Here is a 25,981-nt window from a genome sequence, read left to right on the forward strand (position 1 = left end):
ATCCGTCAAGTTCATCTGACGCTTCTTCAGACCGTCAAGTCACAAACACTGATCTTAATTTGACATTCAGTATTTGATCATTAGCTCTCATATATGAGCTGAAAAGTAGTAACCAGTATTATAAAACTTATTTAAGAAGTAAATATAGAGAAAATAGTTCATCTATTGTGATAAACAATAGATGGATAAGCGCAGTTAAAGCACTATTCTTAGTTTAAGTGTAGTACACGGCGGACTCCGAAACCGCGTGTTTTGTTTAAGACAGTTCTAAGCAAGTATTCGTAGGTTAAAACTATATAGAAAATATAATGACAACCTTATCATCTGCACATAATAAAGTAACTGCCGAGCAAAGACCCCAGATTTGACTATTTTACCTATTACAAGAACCTCATCAATGTTTTTTAACACAAATTATGGATTAGGCAAATTATTGGTCGGTATTTGGCTCTTCATCGTAAATTTGTTGTTGGCGACAAAACATCCTCTTTTGCCAATTATAATAGCATGACGTTCTAGACAAATAAAAAAAGAAATTGATCCATCATGTCTGTTTGTACCGTATAAAGCGTAAACTGTCAGCTTTCACGCTTCAACAATCTAACCGGCCAGATGCTTAAACAAAACGCTAGACTTCGCTAATTTACCTAGTTCCAAAAAAATAAGCTTCCTCTGCTCAATTAGCCAAATAAAAAAAAACCAGTAATATTAAAATTATATTCCTGAGGGCCTAGACAATGTTACATGGCTTAAGAGTGGAAGTAGAGTAAAATCTGAGAGAATGATACCTATTCCTTTTCGACAAGCGATAGGACTTTTACTTGTCAGTACAATACGCAAAAGTGATCTTTAAGCTCGTAGAACCGTAACTTGTCTGCAGGCCTTGTACCATACCCTTATAATGCCTTGAAATAATATATTTCTAAAGTTTATTTGAGGTTCTCATAGACAGTAAATAACGCAGAAGTATCTAGCGAGGCGAAACAACTAGTCGAGTGCATGGTCTGTCAAATATATTTATATTAACCATAGAAATTAATGATTAGATAGGTATGGTTCAGAAACATGTGCAGCAATCCCAGTAGACTGTAAATAAAATTATATTGTAGGGGTAAATGAATTATAATGAAGTAGTTGTAAATAAACAACGTTAAGGGCCTATTAGATCGATTCATGTACATATAGCAATGAAACGCAATAGGCAAATAGTCGTAAATAGTCGTATTAACATAGATAATAATTAGATAGGAATTACATTGTTTTTGCATAATTTATCTAACACTTATTGGTCACTAAATACTGGTTTCAAATTCGGACGGACTTCTTTTATATCGTGTCTCGTCATCTGTCACAGACCAACCATGTGACGTAACCAGCAATAAGAATGTTTGCTGGACTTCAATAACCAAAAACCTCGTTTAGCACCCTAAGCGGTTACTGTAAGGGTGGAACTAAAGAGCCAACAATAAACTCGCTCAATATTGAAAAAGTATTAAGAAACCAGTAAAAGAATTAAAAATTGCTGTGAATGAAAAATTAGATCTTATTAGCTAATGCGTGAGATTGCTCTGCGTTCTTACGTAGGCGCCTTATAGTTACAACATCGATGTAAGCGGTTGACGGACGATTTGAGTCTCGCTTGAGGGCGCTGCCTTTGCGCATCTAATTCACAAAACATCAATCGCACATTACTTGCGCAGCTTTTCGCGACACAGCCACGTATTTTATAACTACTCACATTAAATAAAGCTTGTTTAAAAACTTTAATTCTGGCCCTTGTTTTGCAGTAAAGTTTTAGCTAATCTTCAATAATCTTCGACATGACGGCAATATTTGCTGTTCATACTTCTATTAATTTTGAGCTTTGAGTAGAATAAGTTAGGAGTAGGTGCAACGTACAGTTAGTAGTAAGATAATATATACCGACTAACAGATAGAGTTAATTTAAGGTATTTTGCTTCAATAGGGAGCTTGTAAATAATAGGATAGGAGGTTAGGCTTAAGTGAGATATATTTTTATGACCAACTTACCATAGCCAAGTATAATTTCAATTGATATTTTTCGGCCAATCTTCGTCTATTGCTAATACGGGAGTGACTGCCCATGACATCTAAAATGCAGTATAAATGTATTCCAATTCCAATATTGATGATTTCCACCTTTGAAAACTCCCATGATATAAGAACTTGATTCCGAAATAAAGTATAAAACCTGATAGGTACACAGTTTATCTGAAAGATGAGAAAAAAAAGACGAAGATTTAAAATTACATGACATCCGTAACCAAAAAAGTTTAGATTTTGAGAAGTTTAGAATTAAAACGTAATGATTTACGTCTGTATCGAGAGTGTAGGCCTTGAAAAATAGATTGTACAGTTAGTTATAGTTGATATAAACTATAAGTATGTAAATTTGTAAGTAAATATATATATTAGTTTAATAAGGCGTATGTAGTTTATAGTAATAGAATTAAGGTCTTAAGCGAATGTTTTTTTGCGCCATTTACGTTAAATGCTGTGCTGTATGATTCCTAGCATTTTTATTACTGATTTTCGTTGGCTCAATTAAAAAACTAATTTACTAAAAATATGCTGTTTAACACCACTAGTCTCTAGTTCAACGATTAGGTAAAAGATTCTAAAATAAAACCACTAATAAAACTAACTAAAACTGCACCTAATTCACGACACGGTTTTAATAATTAAAAGCATCACCTTATTCTGTGTGGTCACAACCATCTTAACGACAGCTAAATTTGTATTATTGGGTGCAATTGGCTAAGTAGTATTATTTTCGTGCATCGCATTTGTTTTCCCAAATGTAAGCTTATAATTATTTTGCTCGCAGTTTTAAATACATTTAGTTTGAGAGTATATATCTAGATCGTAAAATGTATATAATAGTTTAGGTAAAGTAGGTATATTAGAGTAGTACGATCGAACTCTTGATGACATGCTTTGAAAACATCCGGAAAGTCAAGGATTTAAATTTGCACTGAAAGTGAAAAGAAAAGATCTGTGATGGTTAGCGATTTTGAAAGTACATGATAATCAAGTAGTTTGATGTAATCCTGTGCAACCAATAGTATTCGAATTAACACTAGAATAAATGCTCGTTGTGAACTACCAAGTAGCGATAGGGTAGGTAAGATAGAGACACCCTAACACCATGTGAGCATTGAATAATAAATCACATAGTATATATAGCGAGTACTCATTTGTAGCGTAACATAATTGTAATTATAAAACGTAAAAGTTGAACACACGTTTTAGAAATCATGGTCTCCCAATTACTAGTTGGCAAAGTTAAGATTCGGGGTAGTAATTAGTTCGGCTCTCAAAATTTATTGAAGTAGGTACTTATTAAATCTGACGGAATGTATTTAGATGATTCCTTTGAATACTAATTTTAGAAGTCGAGTCTTTTCAATGATAACATTTTCAATAAATTTTCACAATTAAAAAGCTTTCACTTAACCGCGTTTCTCTTGAAAAATCTGGCTTAAACATAGTAGTATAGATTTTCATTTTTTGCAAACACGCAACTTCGTGACTATTTATTTTATAAAAAGTCAATATTAACATTTCCAAATCACCCTTATTAACAACGTAAGTTTAGTTTAAGTGATCCCATCATTCTAATTTTCTACATTTCATCTAAGTATACTGCATTAATTCACCTAAAGTAATAAAGTTAAAATAATTCGTATGAATGGTCTGATCGTAAGAGTTGTTCGGTTTGATCGTGGTCGCAGCGGCACTGATTTCGACATAATAATCGGTACCCATTGTATTCCTTTTGACGGCAAATGACATCGTATGAATTGGCCGTCGCTCGATAGTTGTTACCAGGTAGCCAAGATGATTGCTGCTGTACGTAGGGTTGTTACAACACTTTGCATTCTGCGAAATAGATAATTTTAATTTATAAACCTTTTAATTTAATGTTAAAATAAGTTTCTAATATTATAAGTCCATTTTATTTTTAAAAACAAAACCGGATTTAAATAATTAAAGTTAAATCCCCACTGTCTAATCAGTCCTAGTTGTAACTTTATATCTACGTAGTAGATGTAAAAATTCTCTTTTATTTCTCTAGTCACGAAACGTTTCTACTATCCCTGATTTATCTCATGAGATAGGGTTTGTGATTTAAAATAAAAAGTACCATGTTACTGCAATAAATCCTACGGATCTATGTAATTGGTACCTAATATAGGAGTTAGTTTTACGCGACGAATCAGTAACCGTCTACTGAAAGATAACATGTACCGCTTCTAGATGCGAAGTATCGGGTTCACCAAGTAAGAGGGATTGCAAAACAAAAAAATAGTCATTTATATATTATTAGTACGTGCAGAAAAATTATTACACACTACTCAAAATAGTTCGAGAAGATCTAAGAATTGGTCAGTTCACATCGATGTGTATGTAATCTTAATAAATGTCTTAGAGAGTATTCATTTTCTTTACCGTAAACATTTAAGTGATGTATATGTATATATATACCTATATTAAAAGACCGCGGAACCGTGTTAGGACTTGAGTTTCGAAGCTTGGCACACCACAAGCCACATAGGTTATTCGATATTAGGTATTCTGTACATAGGCACCCAGTGTCGCAACTCTTAGTTATATAATCTTGTACCTAGTTTTAAACATAAGGTGACCATCACTACACATTTTCGAACATCTTATAAGCAAATTGCGTTCCTACTCAACACCGAAATATTATATTATATGTGAGTCCACCAATCACATTGTTTTAACAGCTTATATCGTAGACGTATTTGCCCACAAGAATAGGTACCTTATATTAGTTTTAATTAGACCTTATTCATATGTATGCTTAGTTATAATTATTATTGTAATAATAATTATGTACACACGAGGTATTATACAAAAAAAAAACTAAATTGATTCCATCTATTACTGTCCAACCAGCATGATGTTCTGAACAATTCACCCTTTGTGCTCTAAAAATATGATACGAGTATCTAATACTATGTGAAAAAAACTGATAGCTACTTAAAACACTGAGCTTAAAACATCTTTACAAGTTCAGGCCTTTTCTCCATCTGATCATAGTAAAAGGGAAAAATATTCTTGGTACAGAAAGTACTTATCAATTATTTGTATTCTGACTCGTGTGTTCATCGTTATTCATTTAGTACGACGCGGAGCATACAAGGGACCGTTTCATACCAACTGATAGATATTGGATCTTCCAACTAAAAAAAACAAGATCACGTTTGATCTTGATGCTTCTTCTCTCAAATATCTTATAGGGAAAACATAAATCCAATTCATACGAAGGGCGCACAATGCATATACTCACATCCAATCCAATTTCGGTCAAATAATGGAACATTTCACACACACAATTTCTTCTTGAACATCTTTATAATATGGAAAATGAGCTCGCAATTAAGTGTAACGGAAACAGGCCGCTCAGCTCCTGAAAGATAAAACATCTTGTTAGTGTGTATGCGCTTGCGCAGATAAATATTCCAAGCCGAAGCCTAGAATTATAAAACGAAGAGCAATTGCGCGACTGTCACTAATTCCAACCAGTAACTATTGTCCATTTACCATCACATTATATGACCACTTGCCAAAAATGTCGCTTTATACCTGACATATCACTAATATTTGGGCACAGCACGTGAGTTAAGTCTACCATCGACTCAGAGTGAGAAAAAACAGCAAACTCTCTCACCGTTCTACAACCCCTAAATTTATAACAGAAACAGTAACTTGTACGCCTCTTGTGGTACTAGTAGTTGTCCTATTGGTGTGCTTTATATAGATACCATCAAAAGATGTGTTTAGTTCCCCGCGCAGTCCCTTAATTGGATAACATAGGATTAATTAAGGATACTAGTGTAAAAATTTCATGAGATACACCAGAGATACCTCCAGATTTTGTACATACAGTTGATGTCTTAGCATTAATTGTACAGAAGAACCGATGTCGTCTAAAGATATATTTATCATTAAGTTGTAATATAAGAGATTATATTTTTTTGAATAAACTAAGCAAAGTATAATAGCAGAGTCTATATTAGATTAAATTAAACATAACTTGCCCTAACATTAGCATCGTAAGCTTGCAAACTATCGGAGTCCTGTACCTGTCGGATTAACTAAATACCTCAATAGCCGATAATTGTGTCGCGAAACAGACTCTAGGATATCAAAGAATCGTAGATGTGTCAACATCTTGGAGTGCCGGAACAGAGTGGGGCAAATACTCATTATCTATGCTTAGGATATCATAGATCTTAACCTAGTAGTAACAGAGTGTATAGTATATTAGAATTAAGTTGTAAGTTGTAAAAATAAAGGAAGAAGCACACGAGAGCCAGAAAATAGTAGCTATACATATTAACTAGGATTAGGCGTATAGATATTAATCAATGTCTATTATCACTAGTCCGTGTACTACCGTATGTAACCACCGTATAAGTTAAGCAAAAACGTCAAAAGATGTCAGGTTAAATATGAATGTAATCTGTAATAATATGTAGTCGGAAATATTTAACCAATTCATGATATAAACTCAATAATCACTTATAATAATTTATTCGCTGATCTCTAAATGTTATAAATGTAAGTCAGTAATTCAATTTATTGTCGTAGGAGTAGTAGCAGTCACATTTGAACGATGATCGTATTAATCTTTATCACATGTACTAGAAGATCAAGCAGCTATTCAATTATACCTTCGATCTGTGTTTTGATGTTTAAGCCAGAAATATGTATTAACAATCATTATATGTCAATAAAAATTAATAAAATTCAATTGTTTCTTATTTCATTTCCCATATACCTTTTACTATCAAAAGAAAATTCATCCCGAATTTCGCCCACCTTTAAAATACCAGATCATACTTTATAAAGAACATGTTCTGCGGAAAGCATGATAGTCGATCTTGCTTTCCACAAATTATTGGTGATAAAATTATGAATGCTGGCCACTGTGAAATCAGGAAGTACACCTTAGGTAAGTATCCACAAGAAAAATGGTGCTACACGTGACACTCTAACGAGGTATAATAAGGAAAATATAACCCAGAGCATCAGGTCGCTTGTGAATAAGACGTACTAGAGAAGTGAATGACCCTAACAGTTGGCAGTTAAGAGAATTGCGTCCACATTTTTTTCTGTTTTTGGTACTTACACTATTTTTCGGTGGAAAAAGACTTAAAAGTATATTCTTGGTTTGCATGACACCTTTAATAAAAGTACCAACACAGTACCTAACCTATAACTCTACAAATCACTGTTTTGTGAATATTTTTCAAGCAATTGCATAGAATAATAATTATAGCAGGTTTTTGATGATGATTTAAAAATCATTTTTATTTTATCTGATAGTTTTTTTTTATAAATACAATGAACCGGATCACTATAGATCACGTGAGTGACGTGAGACAGTTATTAATAAGTGTGGGCCAGTAAGTCATAAAGTACGTAAGATACGACTACACCGGTAACTGGTCAATTAGCCAACCTCATCCCTCAAATGGGTCTGCCCGAGATCCTTCCAAGGATAAATATAGAACCGTTCCAGCTGCAAGTTCCGCTCGGTAAATGCCTATTATATACCGAGATGAAGTTTAAGTGTCATAGTGGACGGACGCGCGGCCTGACTCTGTGCTCGCCACGCAAACTAAATCATGACGGTAATATACTTCGATTGGCTGGACTACCTCGTCTTCGGGGGGATGCTTCTCTGTTCGGCCCTCATAGGGGTCTACTTCGCATTCTTTGCGAAAAAAAAACAGAACACCACGTCTGAATATTTGATGGGCGGGAAGATCATGGGGATGTTTCCCATATCCATGTCGCTGATAGCCAGGTACATATTTAGTTATTACCTAGTGTACAACACATGACTTTCTGTAAGCGAATTCATATTGAGCAAGCGTTGTGTCCCCTAAACTATTTTGTTTATTGTTCCCTAGCTATATCTCGGGAATCTCCTTACTGGGCTTGCCGGCCGAAATGTACACCTATGGAACACAGCTGTGGACGATAGTGCTATCTGAATGGGCTGTTTCACTCACTATAGCAATTGTTTACTTGCCAGTTTTTTATAATTTGCAAATCACTTCAACATACGAGGTATAAATTTCCACTTTCTTGAATTTGATGTTTTGTTATGCAATGCCATTACGCTCAATTAAATGTCACTTTTCTTTACAGTACTTGCGATTGAGATTTAACCAAAATGTTAGACTCCTGGGTTCAACAATATTTATAATAAAAATGATGTTGTACATACCTATAGTGATATACGTCCCAGCACTTGCGTTCAGTCAAGGTATTTTCTTATATTATGCAAATTATTATCGTGCCACTAATTTGACTTGTATTACACTCATTCTTTCCTTTCAGTGACCGGTATAAACTTACATTTGATCACGCCCATCGTTTGCCTCGTGTGTATATTTTACACGACACTTGTAAGTATGTCGATCACATCGTTGTTCACATCTCTCTACTGACCCATTCTATCCCTCGCGAGCAACAAACAAATTGCTATAGTCTAGGACCATTTGTTAACGAGGTCAACTGTATCAGACACGGCTACATTATCCGGATTGGTATTTTAAATAGTTTTGACATCTGATGCCTCCGCAACTTAAAACGAGATTTATTTCGCAGGGAGGACTAAAAGCTGTCGTTTGGACGGACACTTTACAAACTGTACTCATGTATTTTGGAGTAATATTTGTACTTGCATATGGTACATGGCGTCTCGGTGGGGTATCCAATGTTATTGATATAAACAAGAAAGGAGATCGTTTAGAATTCTTCAAGTAAGTAAGCTGTGATAATTCACCTTTTTGTTTAGGTAGGTTTTGAGATCGTTGAGTTCTAAGCGTTGTCTTTTTAGTATGGACGTCGACCCTACGATCCGGCATACTTTCTGGTCAACTGTATTTGGGAATTACTTCAGCTGGCTAGCTTCATGCTCGGTTAACCAGGCAATGGTACAAAGATGCTTAGCTCTGTCTTCACTTCGAAGAGCTCGAATGTAAGTGCTATCAAGGTGTTTTGACCAGGTTCATTAATTACTTCGCTTTTGAAAAACTGAAGATAATATTCATTTGATTTTAGTACCATATTCATAATGGCTGCTGGTATATTTATTATCGTTTCGCTCTGCTGCTACACTGGGCTCGTGATCTACGCTACGTTTGCGACCTGCGATCCCCTCACTACGGGTGCCATCAGGAAGAGCGACCAGCTACTGCCGTATTTTGTGATGACTATAACAGGATCGATACCCGCTTTACCCGGAATCTTCATGAGCGGAGTCTTTAGTGCTGCTTTAAGGTATGGTTCATCACACATTTCATCCGAGTTAAAACGCAAAAAATAATCAAGTCTCATAAATCTATTCAAATTAATGGACTAAATAACAATGGATATTATATATGACTAAAACGGTATCTCTTAGTATCGACAAACCATGACAAAGGGGTATCCAAATGGAAACCACTGCCCAGACCTGTTATGGCAATATATACACGGTGATTTTTTAGTCGTCTTACAAAACCAGCCCAGTTCATGTATCCTACGTAAAATACCCCTAGGCGCGATTTTAATTTTTTTATCATCAACTAAGATAATAAGTACGAAGAAAAATTAAACAAGAGGAATCTGAAATATACTCTTAAAAATGATAAAAACACCGCCGCCCGCAACCCAAATGATTGTTACAAGGCTCGGACCGCGCTCGCAACAGAGATGTGTTTCTAAAAAACTACAAATTGCATCATAATATTGAATAAAAATTGCATTTTAAATTTATTCAAATCTCATAAATACCTATTTTTTCTATCATGAACGTGTTCTAGTCATTGGATACATGAACTGGGCTGCTTTTGTAAGACTAAAAAATCACGGTGTATATGTACAGCCTATTGGCCCTTATCTTGTTTAAGAGTGGTTAATCAAATGTAGGTATACATATATAAACTCTGCACTTCAGACTTTCCTAATAATGAGCAAAAAGCTCTTGATCCCCGAGCATGCTGCGAAGCGTGTCAATATTATCATAATTAAGAACATCTCAAGTCGGTTGTTTGTAATTTTATTAATAACCTTATAATTTCCGTGTTAAAGTTCAATGTCCACTGGCCTTAACTCCATGTGCGGAGTCATATTTGAGGATCTCATTCGACCTGCTTACAATAAACCTATCTCAGAGAGAACCGCCAGCTTTATCATGAAGATAATCGTAGTTGTCATTGGTAAGTGAAAAATTTACGAGAAAAACACTGGTAAATATACTATTTCATGAATTTGCATTGAAATTCATACTAGCACTATAATTAAATTAAAGTGAGTGTGTTCGTTAATAGCTGTTCTGTTATCTTGATCGACACATCGTGATGTTAATTACCTTTATGAATTACACCGTAGCTTCCTATTCCGGGTGACTGTTTCTATAGCATCATTACTCATTAACGCCTTGGTAAACAGCTTAAGCGAATTATATTGCTGTTTATTTCACTAGCTGATGCCGCTTCCGCACTTTAATATTGCCTATCAAATAACTATACCACCAAATTTTAATTACAAACCAGCCCCATGTTCAGCTTCACGCATCGACGCACACATTAAATATTGGTACGGTCTGGCTCGTAATGAAAAATTCAATAAACAGTTTTCCAATTAATGATAGTCAGTACTCGAATCTATACCAATATGTATGTACCTGTCTGTCTACTCAATTAGTGGAAGCTATCAGTGCAAAAGCGCTTTTGCAATTATATTTTCCGACGGATATCAGTGCCAATCGAAGCGAGCCGAGTGGTTCAAAAACTATTGAAGTACGTATATGAATAGGGATTGCACCGGTATTAATTATTATTACTGCAGGGCAGAGGGTGTTTTTGGGTTCCATCGCTAGTTAAAACCATTTTATTGATTCGCGTCTACATAAATGAAAGGTATTTTCTTCGAAACTGGCATTACGTAGTGCTACGAATAGTAAGTAGCCTATTGTAGCGTCGCCAATTTTCTTTATCTGAGTGTGGTCATTTTAAAAAGTAAAGAAATGATTTTATCTATTGGAAATTACATCTAACAGATTGTTTTCACGGCTACTTTAAACTCCCGGTCTATACATTTCTTAATTCTAATAAAAAAAAATCACAAATTTAAAGGACTACCAATGAAGTTCTCAACATTTCTGAAAGATACACTGAAATAGAACGCAGACTACTAAATAAACAATTACCAAAGACGATTTAATTTCCATCCTTCTGAAAACCTTTTGCATATACGGCACCATGATACAACCCTTTGATCTGCTTATAGGTACAACTATCGCGCAATACCAACCGTTATTATTAGTTGTCTAGTTAGTGAATAATTTCGGTTTATCCCCCCTGTACAACCCCCACTCCGAGCCTCCCCTTTCCACCCCTGGTCCGCCATTTTAATCCTCTGTCCATCCCCATGTAATTCGAGTCTACACTGTGCAGTTGCAGACTCAATTTTGTAATAACTCTATTTTAAATAAGCCTGTAGTGAACGATGTGCTGAGAGCACCCCTTTCATTTAATTTTAAAACCGTTTTTGGAAACATTTAGTGTGGAAATTAAATTTCCGACCAGTTTTCATACTGTATGATGGAAAACTGGTTACGGGATTGAATGTTATTATACGGGACAGACATTTGTTTGACAGTAATGAAAATGTTGTGTAAGTTTTTGATGAAAGAGTTATTTTCTTTCATTTGAAGGTAAAATTTTCATGTAAAGCAGTTTGTCAGAGGCTCTTCAAAATTTGCGGTTATTACGTCAACATGTCTGTATGAAATCAAGTTACTAAAATAGATATTAAAAAAAAACACATCATCAAAGACTGAAGGTTTATAAATTCTGACATTTAAACTTCCTCAAGTTTTCCACATGATTGTTGAAAACACGCATCAGCTGACTAGATGCTACGCACTTGACCCTTTCAAGGGCACCATCAGCGTAGGGCTGACAAGGGCGGATCCTTCAATTCACCCTTCGTTGGATTCGCATTAACATCTACATCACCCCTCTTGTTTATCTCTTTCCATTCATACGTGAAGAACAGGCATAGGTATTTTGTTTTTTTATCTACGATAATAACCTTGATAATGTGCTGGTAAGAATTAGTGTTATTAAAAAATGCAAAATGTTTAGCATGCTTAGAAAGTGGGTAAACGTCTCGGGGAAAACCTTAGGCACGTAATCGTTTATTTCTAGGAAACACTAGCGTACTTTATGAGTGCTAATAAACCTGACTATGAACAAACCTATAACTTAGTCTATTGTCCATTTCCAATTGAATACACATAAGGAAAATAAGCGAATATCGGAATTCTGCGTGTAATTCAAATTTCGACATCGGCAACTATAAAACTCTCTCAAATTATAGTGGTTTCTTAGGTTTACGCGAATGTTAGACATTGAAATGAAACTACTTTTACGGATTTTATCGCGGTTTAATTTTAGATTTTAGTTCCCGACGTTTCGAAACCTTCTAGGAAAGTCTGCCCGTGACCATGATACCTGCAAAGGTTTCGAAACGTCGGGAACTAAAATCTAAAATTAAACCGCGATAAAATCCGTAAAAGTAGTTTCATTTCAATCTCTCTCAAATTGTTTTTAAATAAACACCAAAAAAGGTTCAAATGAAGAATAACAAAGAGGTTTATCCTCCCTAATCGATTCAAGTGCTATCCAACTTAATATTCAGAGCGGATATCTGCTCAACAGCCCTTAACAACGTGTTGTTGTTTACTACATTATTTCATACGTATATTGTTAGTGTCCGGGGTTGATAGAATCCTAAACAAGGGCTCCAGGCAATTACCGATAGGGGTGCATATTTCGTTTAGGTAATATTGCTTGTGGTTAATCGGCTAGCAATTAAGCTGGTGTAAACTGTTTAAAGTGATATTGATGTGTTAACTCTTTGCATATTTTTTTTCGGAGAAATTACGAAGAAGTTGTATTGGTAAGTCAGATAGATCCATGAATATTAGACCTATATATGTATATATTAGTATCTTTGCCTTTATCTGAATAATAAAAAAGACACAAACAACACTAAGCCATTGACTCCGCAAAATGTATACACAGAATTGATGTCACGCGTAAGTTCCTGAACTTTAAATTTACACTGTAATTTGAGTAATTTAACTTTGCGGGATACGAGAAAAAATGGTATCTATTATTATTAATTAAAATACACGACGGACATTGAAAAAACTATCATTCCCAATACCCATAGGAAGCAGCAGAAAAATACTTTAAAACATTCTACAAGTTACTAATTAAAATTGTACGTCTGTGAGCGCACCGAGTCAAACGGTTAGACAAATTATCTAAATAAACTCCACCCCCTGAATTTCAGCAGTTAAAATTGGATACGAAATTTAATTGCCTGGAAAGAGCCAGAAGTCTGCTTCTTGCTAAAAATAAAATACAAAAGCAGAATTTTAAAACGTGGAGTACGTTCAAAATTGATTAGGAAGCCAGACGAAACTGGCCCCGGGCACTTTATTAAAAAAACATCTTTAGCGAGAGACGATGCCTCCCTGCTTTGCTGCACTTCTTTTTCATCGCATGAGTTCACATTTCAATGAGGTACTATTTATAATGTGGGTTTATTCACTCACATAATAGCTAATAATCGTAAAACTGTCATTTTAGACAGGTTAGAATTACGAGTTATACATATGTATGCTGTTCGTTTAGCATGTTTTATATTTCCACAGGCTTCGCGTGTGTTGCCTTGGTTTTCTTGGTAGAACATATGGGTGCTCTCATACAAGCCGGTAAGAGTCTGGCGGGTATCACAGCAGGCAGTCTACTGGGTCTATTTTCAATGGGACTGTTTCTTCCTTGGATAAACTCTACGGTATATTTTTCTTTCATTTGATTCTATTTATCGCTAAATTTGTACTACAAACACTTTTGTAAGGCTTATTCTGCATCGTAATTTATTTACCTTAGATTAAACAAAAAGTTGCCTTTACATAATAAAACTAATGTTATATTACATGACAGTTAATATATAAAAGGCATAACTATACCTTGTATAAAAATATCTATACTATACCTACGCTATATCATCAAAAAAAATAACTTATTTAATTACCCATTAATAATCTAGAAATTCATAATTAATCTATATCCGTTAAAAAAAGAATGAATAGTATTTAGTATAGTCTCCATATAACAGAACTTAACTGCATACGGAATCATTCAGTAAAAATCAAATAACTAAATTGAAACCTGGCTTTATGGAATTAATTAAACGTTAAAGCCTGGCCAAGGCCTGAGTGCAAACGTATGTTATCAACCCTCGCAGACAATTTCATTTGTTTGTTTTGTCTAGGGCGCGCTGACAGGGGGCCTAATTTCCACCATGCTTGTTGGCTGGATCTCATTAGGGACGCAAGCGGCGATGATCCGAGGGGATATCGTCGTCACACCGAAGCCTGTGTCGGTCTCCGGATGCCCTGGAAACATTACTTTACCTACCACTTCTGCGTCGCATACCACTGTAGAATTCGACAGGTAAAATACAACTGGTAGAAATTACAATTCTACATTTTTTCTGTCTCTTTGCTCAATTTGATATCTATCTCGGAAAAAACAAGGCTCAAATTCCGTTTATATCACAAAACACTATTTGAATTACTATTAAACATAAGACCATTAAATTTCCAATCTTGGAAACGTCGCATTCAGACAGTGCCACAAACAGTTTTCCTTTGAAATTTAATCGTCGTTAGCGAATAACAAATCCACAAAGTTCCCCCTCCTTTTGACGCTCAAAGCCTAGAAGGGATTACGTGGGGTGATCAGGCTTTGAACCCATCTCCCTGTATCAATACACTCGTATGAATTTCCGTTTTAATATTTCAAAGGATTTTATTGAATTGCAGATTGTTTGTGGTAATCCCCTTTGCTAGGGGGTAGGATAAAGTTGATACACTCACTTTAACGAGCAGAACAATGTAATCTTTCCTTGTAGTGCAATTCTTTACTATGTTTTTGTTTGTACAAGAACGTTGTTTATTGCGACACTGTTTCAATTTACCTAAGTTGTAAGTTTCTATTATTAAACATGGCCTTACACCTGTGTGCAGCAGTATATTTTTAGTTCTACAGCGGAACATTGAATTAATAGATGTATTGTGTAACAGGTCAGGCACGTTCTTCCTGTACAGACTCAGCTACTTGTATTACACGCTAGTTGGGATGGTCGTGTGTATCGTCGTTGGTTCCATCGTATCATATTTCACGGAGCCCAATGATCCCGCGATGGTAAGTGATTTTAAACGTTTTGGAACAAGCGCTCCTGTTAGCCAGAAACTCAAGTATTGTTCTTGCCCGCCTACGCTGACTCTTTACATAAATTTGTGGCCAGCATTTGAGTTTTACAGTTTAGTAGAGTACATTGCTATTTTAAAATGAGAAACCTTCCAAGCATTGATTTAATACAAAAAATCAAACCTTCGTAATTGAAATATTGCTTTTGTGAATTATCAATCCAACAACAAAATATTGCTGAAACAAAAGCTACAGGTAATACCAGACTGAATCTGAATCTAATACAGAACAATTGCATGATGAACCACAGTTAGTATCTAACAGTAAAAAATAGAACGACATTACATTTCCAAGTATCGCAGTAGGTACCACAGTCTGATCAATAAGGAGTAGTGGTATTGCATAACATGTTATTCAACTGCAGTTGAATAATTCAGAGCAAGGCCATTTCAAACAAATATACCACCTGAATAGAATATAGGGACGTGTTTTCTTGATGGTTTCGAACCCAAAAATAAAATTGATCTGTATATATTGATGTACTTGTACCCCTAAATTTGTGACTGTCATTGTGTTGTAGGTGCTCCTACGTGTGAACTAAAGTGGTGTTACATTTTAAGTTCTAGTAAAATTAAAACGTCCTCTTTGATCCCTGCCAAAGTCATCCAAAGTCATGATAAAGTACCACCAGCTCTGGCGAATGGTCGCGACCTATAAACGTCGCATTCATACGTTTGGTTAGTTCTATTGCATGTTCCGTTCGACGTGTCAAATGCCTATAAAGATCTCGAATGCAAGATTGCCATCCCGTCCCTTGATAGGCGATTAGCCAAATTGGTGGTCAAGGCGTGCGAGCCTCGGGCTCTCGGGCTGTCGGACTCTCGGATGATCAATCATAGTAACTGGGTCAATGGTCAGGTGCACCGGGACCTGCTGACGCCGCTCGTCCACCGCTGGCTGCCCGCGCAGCACCCGCACTGCCGCCGCCCGCGCCTCACGCAGCACGACATCGAGCTGCACGCCAGGGAACTAGACCAATTGAGGGCACACACCTCTTACGATGTATGTACCCCTATTATATCGTTACAGCACACTTTATTGCTCACCTCTTAAATAGCACCTCCGACAATCATCTTGATCGATTTGTATCTTGAGATCTTCATTCATAGAAAAAATATTCAACCCATGATATTTACCTGATTTTCAATAAGACTAATTAGCATCATTAAGTTACCTTTTAGAGTTTACTTTGTTGTTTCAGAAAATGGCCGACAGTCCTGATCTAGCAAGGAAGGTGAACAACAACATCGACGGCACTCACTAATTAGAGTACTAAGTAAATAAATAACAATTGTTGAGATTGGTTTTTATAAAAAATAAATGAATTTATTGGGTTTTGTTTCTATTTGCATCTGTTATTTTCCCCTAAACCTGGTTGATGTGGTTTCAATATAGCCGGTAATGAGTCATTTAGGGGTGAACGTACCACCCTCCCCGCCTGTAACATTCAATCAGTGTTACTATACAGCTGTATGTTGTGTTAGCCTCGTGTGGCTGGTTTCAGATAGCCAAACGTATCGATCACCACTAGTGCACGTTTAAATTAAAAGCTGCGCAGAGCTCGCTAAACGTATTTATTTGCATCACGGTGTAATCAGCGCTGTCTAGCTCATGTACTGTAGGCATAACAATAATTTTAATTAAGATTATGACGGTTAAATATTTTCTCATTAGAGATAAATATTCTTCTTTTGAATTTATAAAATCAAAGATTTTGATAACTGCTAATGCTCATGACCAAACTGAGTTTGGACATTTGATCAAAGTGACTGACTCACACTATGTTACGATATAAGTATCAATTTTGTGTGTGTCCTCCGATATTCATCCCCATCAACTATAACTGGTCAATATTACTGAAGTAGTATTTCGAATTTTCTTACGTTACGACATAGGTATAGGATAGACTCATATAATATTTTCTTGACCTGTTTTTCGCTGTAAGCACAGTGTGTTAAAATTATACCAGAGGAGAAAGAAAGACAGAAAAATGAATAAAACATTAAAAAGTCTATAGATATATTTAATTACTTACAGACAGTTACATTACGTCGTATATTATGTATTTACATCAACTTATCTGTATCGAGATTACTGATAGAGAGAAAATGTTGATTGTAGATCTTGCTTTTGTACCAAACACTCAATATAACTAAAGTACTCTTAACGTAAAACATTTACATGAACGATATGGGCCACTAAGGAATAATGAACGATGTTCTTTTATTTTCATAAAATAATATGAATTCTAAGTTTTGTCACATATTTACCGTGTACAATGGCACTAAACATTTTACATAATAATACCGCTTTGCCCTGCTTGTCGTACATAATAAATGAAATATAATAATACTGTGGGGATTATAGTTAATAGGTACTGAAGACGATAGGTCAATGCTCTTAACGTCTGAGGTATACTGCAACACTATCTTTACTCTAATATACTTTGAATACAAACGGAAAATTCGTCGCAATTGATGCTATTCGCAAATCTGCGTCAATTATATCTTCTCAATTTTATAAATAACGTTGAATAGAAATTTATGAAATGACAGAGCTCTCATCTAAACATGAATATAATTAAAATTGAGACATGATCGGGAGAAAATTTCCAATAAAATATGATCGAATGCTTATAAAGTACACGTTAAAGTTTCAGCACAAATAATGAGCATGAAACGGTTTGCTAGAGGCATCACGACTGCCTCTTATACACTTCGTCTAGTCATTAAGTCCAGAACACTTGGCAGCTTAAGATTTGAGTTCACTTCTCTTGCACGTGCGCACGTTGACCGGGAAGAATACGTTAAGCTCTATGAGCGTGGCCAGCACCAGGAACATGGCGTACATGGCGAGGCAGGCGCGACCCACCGCCGCGTCCAACTTGAACTTATTGAACCAAAACGTCAAGTACAGCAGCAACAGCGTCGACAGCAACGATATGGCCGAGTACTCCAACCCCATCGAGTTTATCTTCACCTGTTGACATTATATGTTATTTATCCCGAACGCAACTTAATCGACTCCGAATACGAAAGAGGTAAAATCGCTTGGCATATAACATTTAGTTTCGCAAACTCGCATTGCTACATTTTTAGGACAGGTTTGAACACAAGCAACATTCGCAGAGTGAACTAAGACAAGTTTAAAAATGTTTCAATTCTAACCCAGTAGTGACCAGGCTCGGCAGGAGTGAGCGATGCTTTGATGAGCCACGGCAGCCCGAGGCATAGCAGGATGTCGAACGTATTCGATCCGATGGAATTGCTGATACCCATGGATCCGTGTCCTGTATTACACAAATTTAAAGCATTAGAGGCGAATCATGTACCCATATGAATGAGTCAATTTATCAAAAAATATACAATAAAAAATAAATTAGCACCTTGTTTTGCTACTATTACACTGGATACAGCTTCTGGGACCGATGTGCCGGCAGCTAGGAAAGTTATCCCCATCACTGAATCCGGTATCATTAATGTGTCCCCTGAAATGTAATAATTTAATGAACATTGCTCAGTGATGTTTACATAAATCGACGTTTGATGTTCGCTGCGCTCTTACCAATTATCGTGATCATCCAAGCTACGATGTAGGATAGGGAACCAATCCATACAATGCACATCATAAATGTCAGAGGAAACCAGTTCTTGAAGCGAGGTTTCTCGCAGTCGGGAATCGTGAACAAGAAAACAAGATGGATGGGCCATGTAAGTATCCATGTACACTGAAATTGATCAAAATAATTAGGATACAAAATGTTACACTTAAAAATGAGGTTCTGTATTACTTTATATATCACCTTAGTAAGCCAGCTCCTCCCAGTCGGCCACTTCCAAAGCGAGTGCTCGTACTTATCTTCAGCCTCTTTGTTACTTTCACCAACGCTGGCTGGAGTCACATTTTCCTCAGGGTTTGCAATTTCTATGTCATTGACCTTTGACTCGATATCGATACAAATATTAATTGCTTTGTCACCGTCATCGACCGGCAACTTCTGTGCAGTGCCAATTTCACTATTCTTTTCATTCATATCTGGGAGAAGAGATAACGCACTTTTTATATTCCCATTGTGTTGATGGTGATCCAAAGACAAATCATTTTTGTTTGCAGGTGAAGGCTCTTTAGCATCTTTAAGTTCTGCAAATTCAAATAATAGCACAAAAGACATCTTATATTCAGCTGACTTTTAAATTTATATAGAAAAGTAAATAGATAAGTTACCACATACCGTTTTCAGCCGCAATGGCGTTTTCTGGTTTATCGCCATTTTTCTTCAACATGTCCGAAACACATTTCCAGCTACCTGTGTAGCAACACATTTCTGTGATAAATTTAAGCATATAACTTGATCTTAAACCTAATCACTTTAATAAACACCAACCTTTTGCGAAGTTCTGGATGGACTTGTCATAATACATTATGCAAATGTAGACTCCATACAGCATGACAAGGAGGAAAGCCTCGTACCACTGGACGTACTCATCGTGCATTATACAGATAAGTATGGATACTGTGATTCCGTAGGCAAGGCAGTCTCGTGTCAGCGGCCACCAGTCTAAAGGAACAACCTGAAAAGTTCATGGCGATTAAAACATTTCAGGTGTTAGATGATAGGTAGTGTAAAAGGTTATAGTGTTTACCATCCCTGCCCCTATGCCGCAGCAAGCTGCAACAGCAAGAATGTTGAACACAGCTGAACCGACAATAGTTCCAACTCCGATGTCTCCCTCCGTGATGAAGGTTCCAATCACGTTGACAAACAGTTCTGGTGCCGACGTCGCAGCCGCCATGAATGTTGCACCGGCAACATCATTCGTCATATTTAGAGCTGTAACATGAAAATGGAAAATAGTACGGATGGGCACAAGTGTTTGGAATCTAGTTATTGGCTTCAATCAGAGTAAATGATACACCGTTAAAATATATTCTCTTCTAATATATAAAATTCCCGTGTTACGATATTAGTTACCGTACTCCTTCGAAATGGTTCGACCGATTTTTATGACATTTTGTATACATATTGGGTAGGTCTGAGAATAGAACAACATCTATTTTTCATACCCCTAAGTGATAAGGGATGTTCACACTAAAAAAAAATTATTTTTTATTAAAAATACATACAACTAAAAAAAATATTCGGCAAAACAACGTTTGCTGGGTCAGCTAGTTTTTAGGTGAAAGAATAAAAAAGCGCTTAATTTTACTCACGCTACACGTAAGCATATAAATTTTTATTGATGTCTATGTTACTGTATTATTAATGAGACCAATAATGTAGGAATTCAATTTTTTTCCTTCACCTTTACTTGTAGATATTTTTTATTTTAGTAAAATGTAAATACCAATCTACATTGAAAAATGTAAGGAAAGTCGCTCATTGTCTAATCTATTAAGTAGTACCTGAAAGTCTGTCAAAAAGCCATAATGTGAAAATGTTCTTAAGGAATTATGGCCTAAAAAATTAACTGATCAACGTAGTTACTTTTTTATTAGTAATGCTAAGTTCCGATACTTAGAATGTTTGACGGTTTGTGTCTGATTTTGTTCAGACACAAACCAGATAAAGATATTATAATGTTTTCCATTGTCTTGGGTGTGTGTTGAGTAATAGAAACTAAAATTTACTATTAAACAGAAACGAAAAGGAAATAAAAAGAAAGAGTAAAAATTGTTTTTTTAGGACTAGTGTTTTTGAGCAGGAACCTAGTACTCTTAGATTACAAATAACAATAATCTTGAAGATACTAGGTACTTATTTATGTGAAGAGGCACAATTATGTATAACATATACATACAGTGACATTACGAGCTACCCGATGTTTTCGAACACGGATTATTATTATTTTAATTTTCCATATGTAATGAGAGCACCACGCTTGTGATTGAAGGACCACGACAACTTTACATTCTAGACTACTGATCCCATCCTTTCTCAGACAACGGTATCTTTCTAAATTACACTTAGAAACACTGTCTCATAGACAATGTCCATATATGTATATACATACCATGGCAGATTTTTTCGACAGCTGGTACGAAGAACTTGTCGCACACCACAGCCAGGGCTAGGAAGAGATAGATGGAGATGAAGGCATGGATGACGATGGCTCCGTGCTGCCGCTGCTGTTCCGTGAACAACCCGGCCGGGAAGTCGTCGATGGCTGGCGGCGTGCAATTGCGCAGGTAGCCCTCTGAAACTAAACATCCACGTATGTAATGAAACTCTAACATATGGCGACTATGTTCAGGCAGAGATTTTGGTTTCATTGTATTATGTACTTGTGGAATAGTTGGAGATGAAAGGTGTGTTTCTAAAAGCTTAAGTAAATTATCACTTTTCAAAACCTAATATTTAAATTTTATTGATAATATATAAATGTTTTTGTTTCTTAAAATTACATTTCAAAATATGGCTTCGCTGCCTACTGAATAATTTCAACACATTTCAGTTTAATCAAAATTTGTAGTATAAATTTGTGCAAAGTATAATTTATTCATAATTACTGTTGGCATACTAATTAGTTATTCTAATATTGCTCTCGATGTAAAACAGATATTATCACAGACACAGAATAAATTAACAATTAATACGAACCCATTTCAGCAGAATAATTGTGAATCAACTATCGGTCACCCGACTGACTCTCCCACTAAAGGGACGTGATCTAGGACCTTTTGATTAACCCCAGCGCCCTCTATGATTGATTTTATATTCGAGAACTGAGCAACGGACAAAAATAAACTTTGAAAAGCATATGTATTGACTTTTTCCTCACAATAGATAGGCTAGGAACGACCAATAAGAAAGTAGTCTGGAATACGTTTTGTGGTTTCTGAGAAAACTATTTGCGCCATTTGCTTTTTCTCTTTCATAATATTTTAAATATACTTAGAATATAACTGACCGTGGAGGTGACTTAGTTACGGATTATTTACCTCCCATTGCGTATGCAAAGTAACGATTTTAAAGTTTCCATTGTTAAAATATACAGTTATGAAAAAAAACTGTGTTCGTGATAATTACCTAAATTAGGTCATTTTGATCGAAATCGGCTGGACACTGTTTGCTGTAATGCATGCTACTAGATGAACATAAAACAAGGTTCCTCACAGGTGATAAAAACCATAAAATGCAGTAAAGTCTGTTCCAGTGCCTAAAACAAATGGTATTTTAGAAGTTGTCTCTTTAGACGATGATTCCAAAAATGTCCAAGTTGGTACGCAGTCATCGTAACCGTAATAATCACATCAACATCAAAAAAAATATGTTTTTACTTGTATCAACACTAAAATCAAATAAGTTTACCAATAGGTAGGTACTTGGTACTAGGTGATGAGAGGGACATCTCAAGTAGGCTCAATTGTGCATAAGGTAGCCTTCTACTGGCTTCTGGAGGGCATTGGGATGGCTGGATAGACAGCCTCCTAAGAACCACGTAACCATTATTAATACTGCTAAGAGAAGCCGCACTCGACTGTTCGAGTGTTGAGCTCCGGTACTATTCGCCCATTCATGGATAAATGTTCATGAATGGACGCATGGATATACGGCTTCTTTTCCTCAAAGTCTTGATGGTTAACATACGTCGACCTTTAGCCGATGATTCTCCTAAGCCTCGATGATTTAAATTATTTGATTTTCGCACAGGCAGTTTGAATAAATCGAAATCAATAATAACGATGAAGAAAGAACAATCCAAGCCTAACAACACTTAATTATAAATGAAGGATAATTGACAAGTAGAGAAGGGTAATTACATCATTCATCATGCTAAGGTACTCAAAATTATAAGTGCACTAGCATCAAGTACTTCCTGAAGACCTTAGTGCTATCGATTGATATAATTGTTATCTTTTTATTAACAAATCCTTTGAATTTTATTACCTATTGCAAGTACTCCACAACAGTTTAAGTTCAACGTATCTCAATGTAGTAACTCTGTAGTATTGACTTAAAGTTACATCTTCCAACAACCCATTCAATTGCCATATTAGACTAGTTACCATTGAGACGGCTCGACTACGTACCTACCTACCGCTGAGCGGCGTGCTATGGCGTGCTTGATTAACAAACGCACATCCTGTGCCACTCTAAAAACGGCTCCTTCAAATAGCAAAGTCAACAAGCCAATCGTGAGCAAATTGTCTCAAATTACTGCTGCACTAACTTGTTTAACCGAATTAACTGATTTTAGAAAATACGTGTCGTTCCGCTCGTTATGTTATCGTGCCAAATTGTGCATGTCATGACTCGTTCGTTTAAACTCTCGCATACAGCGAGTGCACTATGGAGGAAATTGACAGATCAAAGATGGCAGGAAGTCCGCATTAGCGACGCATAAGTCGTCTTTCGATCTGTTGCTCTTACTATTGCTCAACGACCTAACGAATGTAATGGTTATCAAATACATGATATTGCTGCTTTAAATCAACGATTTTTGTAAATTTTAAAGCAAAAGAAACCTCATCTTCTTCATTTTCTATTCTTTTATTGTTTCCATGAGTTTTTTAATGGTTTGATAATTTAGTTACTCATTTGTTTTTATAGTCACATTTTTTTCTTGTTTTCGTCTTCTTCTTTGAGAGGGGAATATGAATCGGAAGTACTCGCGATTTCGGACGATCTCAGAAACAGGTCACGTGAAAATGGCCGGGGCTCAACCTTGTTCGCTGACAGCCCTGAGTGGACGACGGCCAATTGACAATTTGCGCGAGGAGCGACCGGATGAGGCGCCGAGTCGGAGCTCATGCCTCCCCCTTCCAACTTAAGAACGATGGCCTAACTGCGGCAAATAGCTATAATATCGAGTTTACCTAATCAAATCATCGCTGGTAGGCACTACATCATTCATCATGCAGATAAACAAGAGGCTGTCAACGGAGCGCCCATTACTCTGCGTATTATGACAAGTGGGTTAACTTGTACACCAATTATAATCGCCACATCAAGGAATATAGGGGAAAAGATGCTAAAAATAGATATCGATCTGAATCAATTACCTGCTGCTCACAGTACATTCTTACTCAGAATTTTCATTTCGCCGACCAAAGCTCGAATGAAACAGCATGTTCTTAATACTATGGTAGTACAGATTTCATAATATTTTCCTAGTCGGACACTATCAGAAAAATCGCCATTGATAGGATACTACTAGCAGCATTTTATTTGTTTATGAATGTTGTCATTATTGAGGCAGGTCAGTCCTCATTTGATTAGATCGTTACAATGGACGTCGGCTTGTAGTAAAACAAGGTGCGGTTACTAGGTACTCTCGTGTTGTTGAGCTATAATCAACACTAATTCGTTTACAGAAGCCACGCCCGAGTTTCGACAATTTTGTCAATAGATTCTGAATAATCTAAAATAGTTTTGTTTAATGAAAATGTTAGATACTTATGATAACAAATTGTCAGAAATAGTAGTATAACAAGCGTTGAAGCAATTTTTTCAATCACTTTTTTATGACGTTATTGGGCAATAGTTTAATAAAGAGAATGTTCATACCTGGTGCGACAGCAGCCATGACGGGAGAGCTGGCTCTTCTATACTTACAAGGCGGTGCGGCGCGGGTCGGGGCGGCCGGCGCGCTCGCGCTGCTTCCACCGGCACTACATTCACTTTCAACACTTGATTCATTGATGTAATCTTCATCGCCACTCCATTTGATTCACTTCTTCAGTGACCTAGCCGTTCAACTGGAATTGGACGCACTTCCGACCTCCTTCTACATAACCTTGCTGTGTTGGTACGCGCACTTCACCAGGATCAGCAGCCCCACGAACGGATCTCCAGCTCGCTAAAAATGTATGGAAGTCCTCGCTGCAGGAACTCAATAAAAGTAAGACATTGGACTCGTACCTCGATCCGAGGTAGTCATATTGGTGTAGTTTCGTGTGGAGCGCGACGCAGGCGACCGAGGACGTCGCCACTGGCGTCCGAATGCCGCCGCTCACGCTCAAACGGACATAATGGACCCGCCGGAGAGCTCGTCAAAAGAAGAATACGGGGGCCAATTATTTATTTCCATACAATACACGTACGTCGGCCGGCGCTCGGGCGCAGTGCGGGAGTGACTCCCTGCGTGAGCATTGTGCTGCTGCCACGTCTCCACGCAGGATACTTGCCGATTTTTTAACACGTACGATTAATGTTAATTCAATCAATACTGCCGAACTTTATCTTTAAAAAAAATAGTGGTGCGATCCTCGTAACCCCAACAAACGAAATGTTCAAAAGCCTTTCATGATACGCTTAGGTTCTTTTTTGACAAAATATCAAATTCACAACACTCTGAAACTTAATACCAAACAACAAAGCAAACATGCAATTACAACATGTACGGAGCTCTCGGGCTCATTGAGCTCTGATTTTAATAATCCGAGGGGTCAAGCGTCAATTTACAGGCCCTTCCCGAGACGCCGCACAGTCGGCACGCGACTTTTACAATTAGAGTTAATTAAAAGATTTGAGCACGAACATAGTAAAGCAGCTATCATGGATGTGACTCACACGGCAATACTGCACCTATGTAGGTGTGCAGGAAACTAAGATCGTTAAAAAACAGATCAACGAT

The 25,981-nt window shown here is 36.5% G+C and overlaps 2 protein-coding genes across 5 annotated transcripts; one reads left to right on the top strand and one right to left on the bottom strand.

The window, feature by feature from the left end:
* Positions 1 to 7,682: 7,682 nt before the first annotated feature.
* Positions 7,683 to 17,036, top strand: LOC113496133 (sodium-coupled monocarboxylate transporter 2-like). Its single transcript, XM_026875257.1, has 13 exons — positions 7,683 to 7,864; positions 7,971 to 8,130; positions 8,212 to 8,329; positions 8,404 to 8,471; positions 8,674 to 8,828; positions 8,906 to 9,046; positions 9,130 to 9,348; positions 10,141 to 10,268; positions 13,781 to 13,923; positions 14,404 to 14,585; positions 15,218 to 15,338; positions 16,263 to 16,406; positions 16,606 to 17,036. Exons 1-13 carry the CDS (start codon positions 7,683 to 7,685, stop codon positions 16,666 to 16,668), a joined length of 1,824 nt encoding a protein of 607 aa, XP_026731058.1. The 3' UTR covers positions 16,669 to 17,036.
* Positions 17,037 to 17,460: 424 nt separating this feature from the next.
* On the bottom strand, positions 17,461 to 25,403 carry LOC113495791 (sodium/potassium/calcium exchanger 3). Of its 4 annotated transcripts, XM_026874734.1 has the most exons (10): positions 25,267 to 25,403; positions 21,416 to 21,604; positions 20,048 to 20,235; positions 19,789 to 19,975; positions 19,636 to 19,728; positions 19,207 to 19,544; positions 18,969 to 19,131; positions 18,790 to 18,891; positions 18,572 to 18,693; positions 17,461 to 18,383 (listed from the first exon to the last, which is right to left on the bottom strand). In XM_026874734.1, the coding sequence occupies exons 1-10, from the start codon at positions 25,283 to 25,285 to the stop codon at positions 18,156 to 18,158; spliced, it is 1,629 nt and encodes a 542-aa protein (XP_026730535.1). In that variant the 5' UTR covers positions 25,286 to 25,403; the 3' UTR covers positions 17,461 to 18,155. The 4 variants fall into 4 exon arrangements, with proteins under 4 accessions (XP_026730535.1, XP_026730534.1, XP_026730536.1 ...); XM_026874733.1 differs by lacking the exon at positions 25,267 to 25,403 and having other exon boundaries at positions 19,636 to 19,710; positions 21,416 to 22,331; XM_026874735.1 differs by lacking the exon at positions 25,267 to 25,403 and having other exon boundaries at positions 19,207 to 19,439; positions 21,416 to 22,331.
* Between the last annotated feature and the right edge of the window lie 578 nt (positions 25,404 to 25,981).

Source organism: Trichoplusia ni, chromosome 7, assembly GCF_003590095.1.
Source record: "Trichoplusia ni isolate ovarian cell line Hi5 chromosome 7, tn1, whole genome shotgun sequence".
In the NCBI taxonomy this organism is placed as follows: Eukaryota; Metazoa; Arthropoda; class Insecta; order Lepidoptera; family Noctuidae; genus Trichoplusia; species Trichoplusia ni.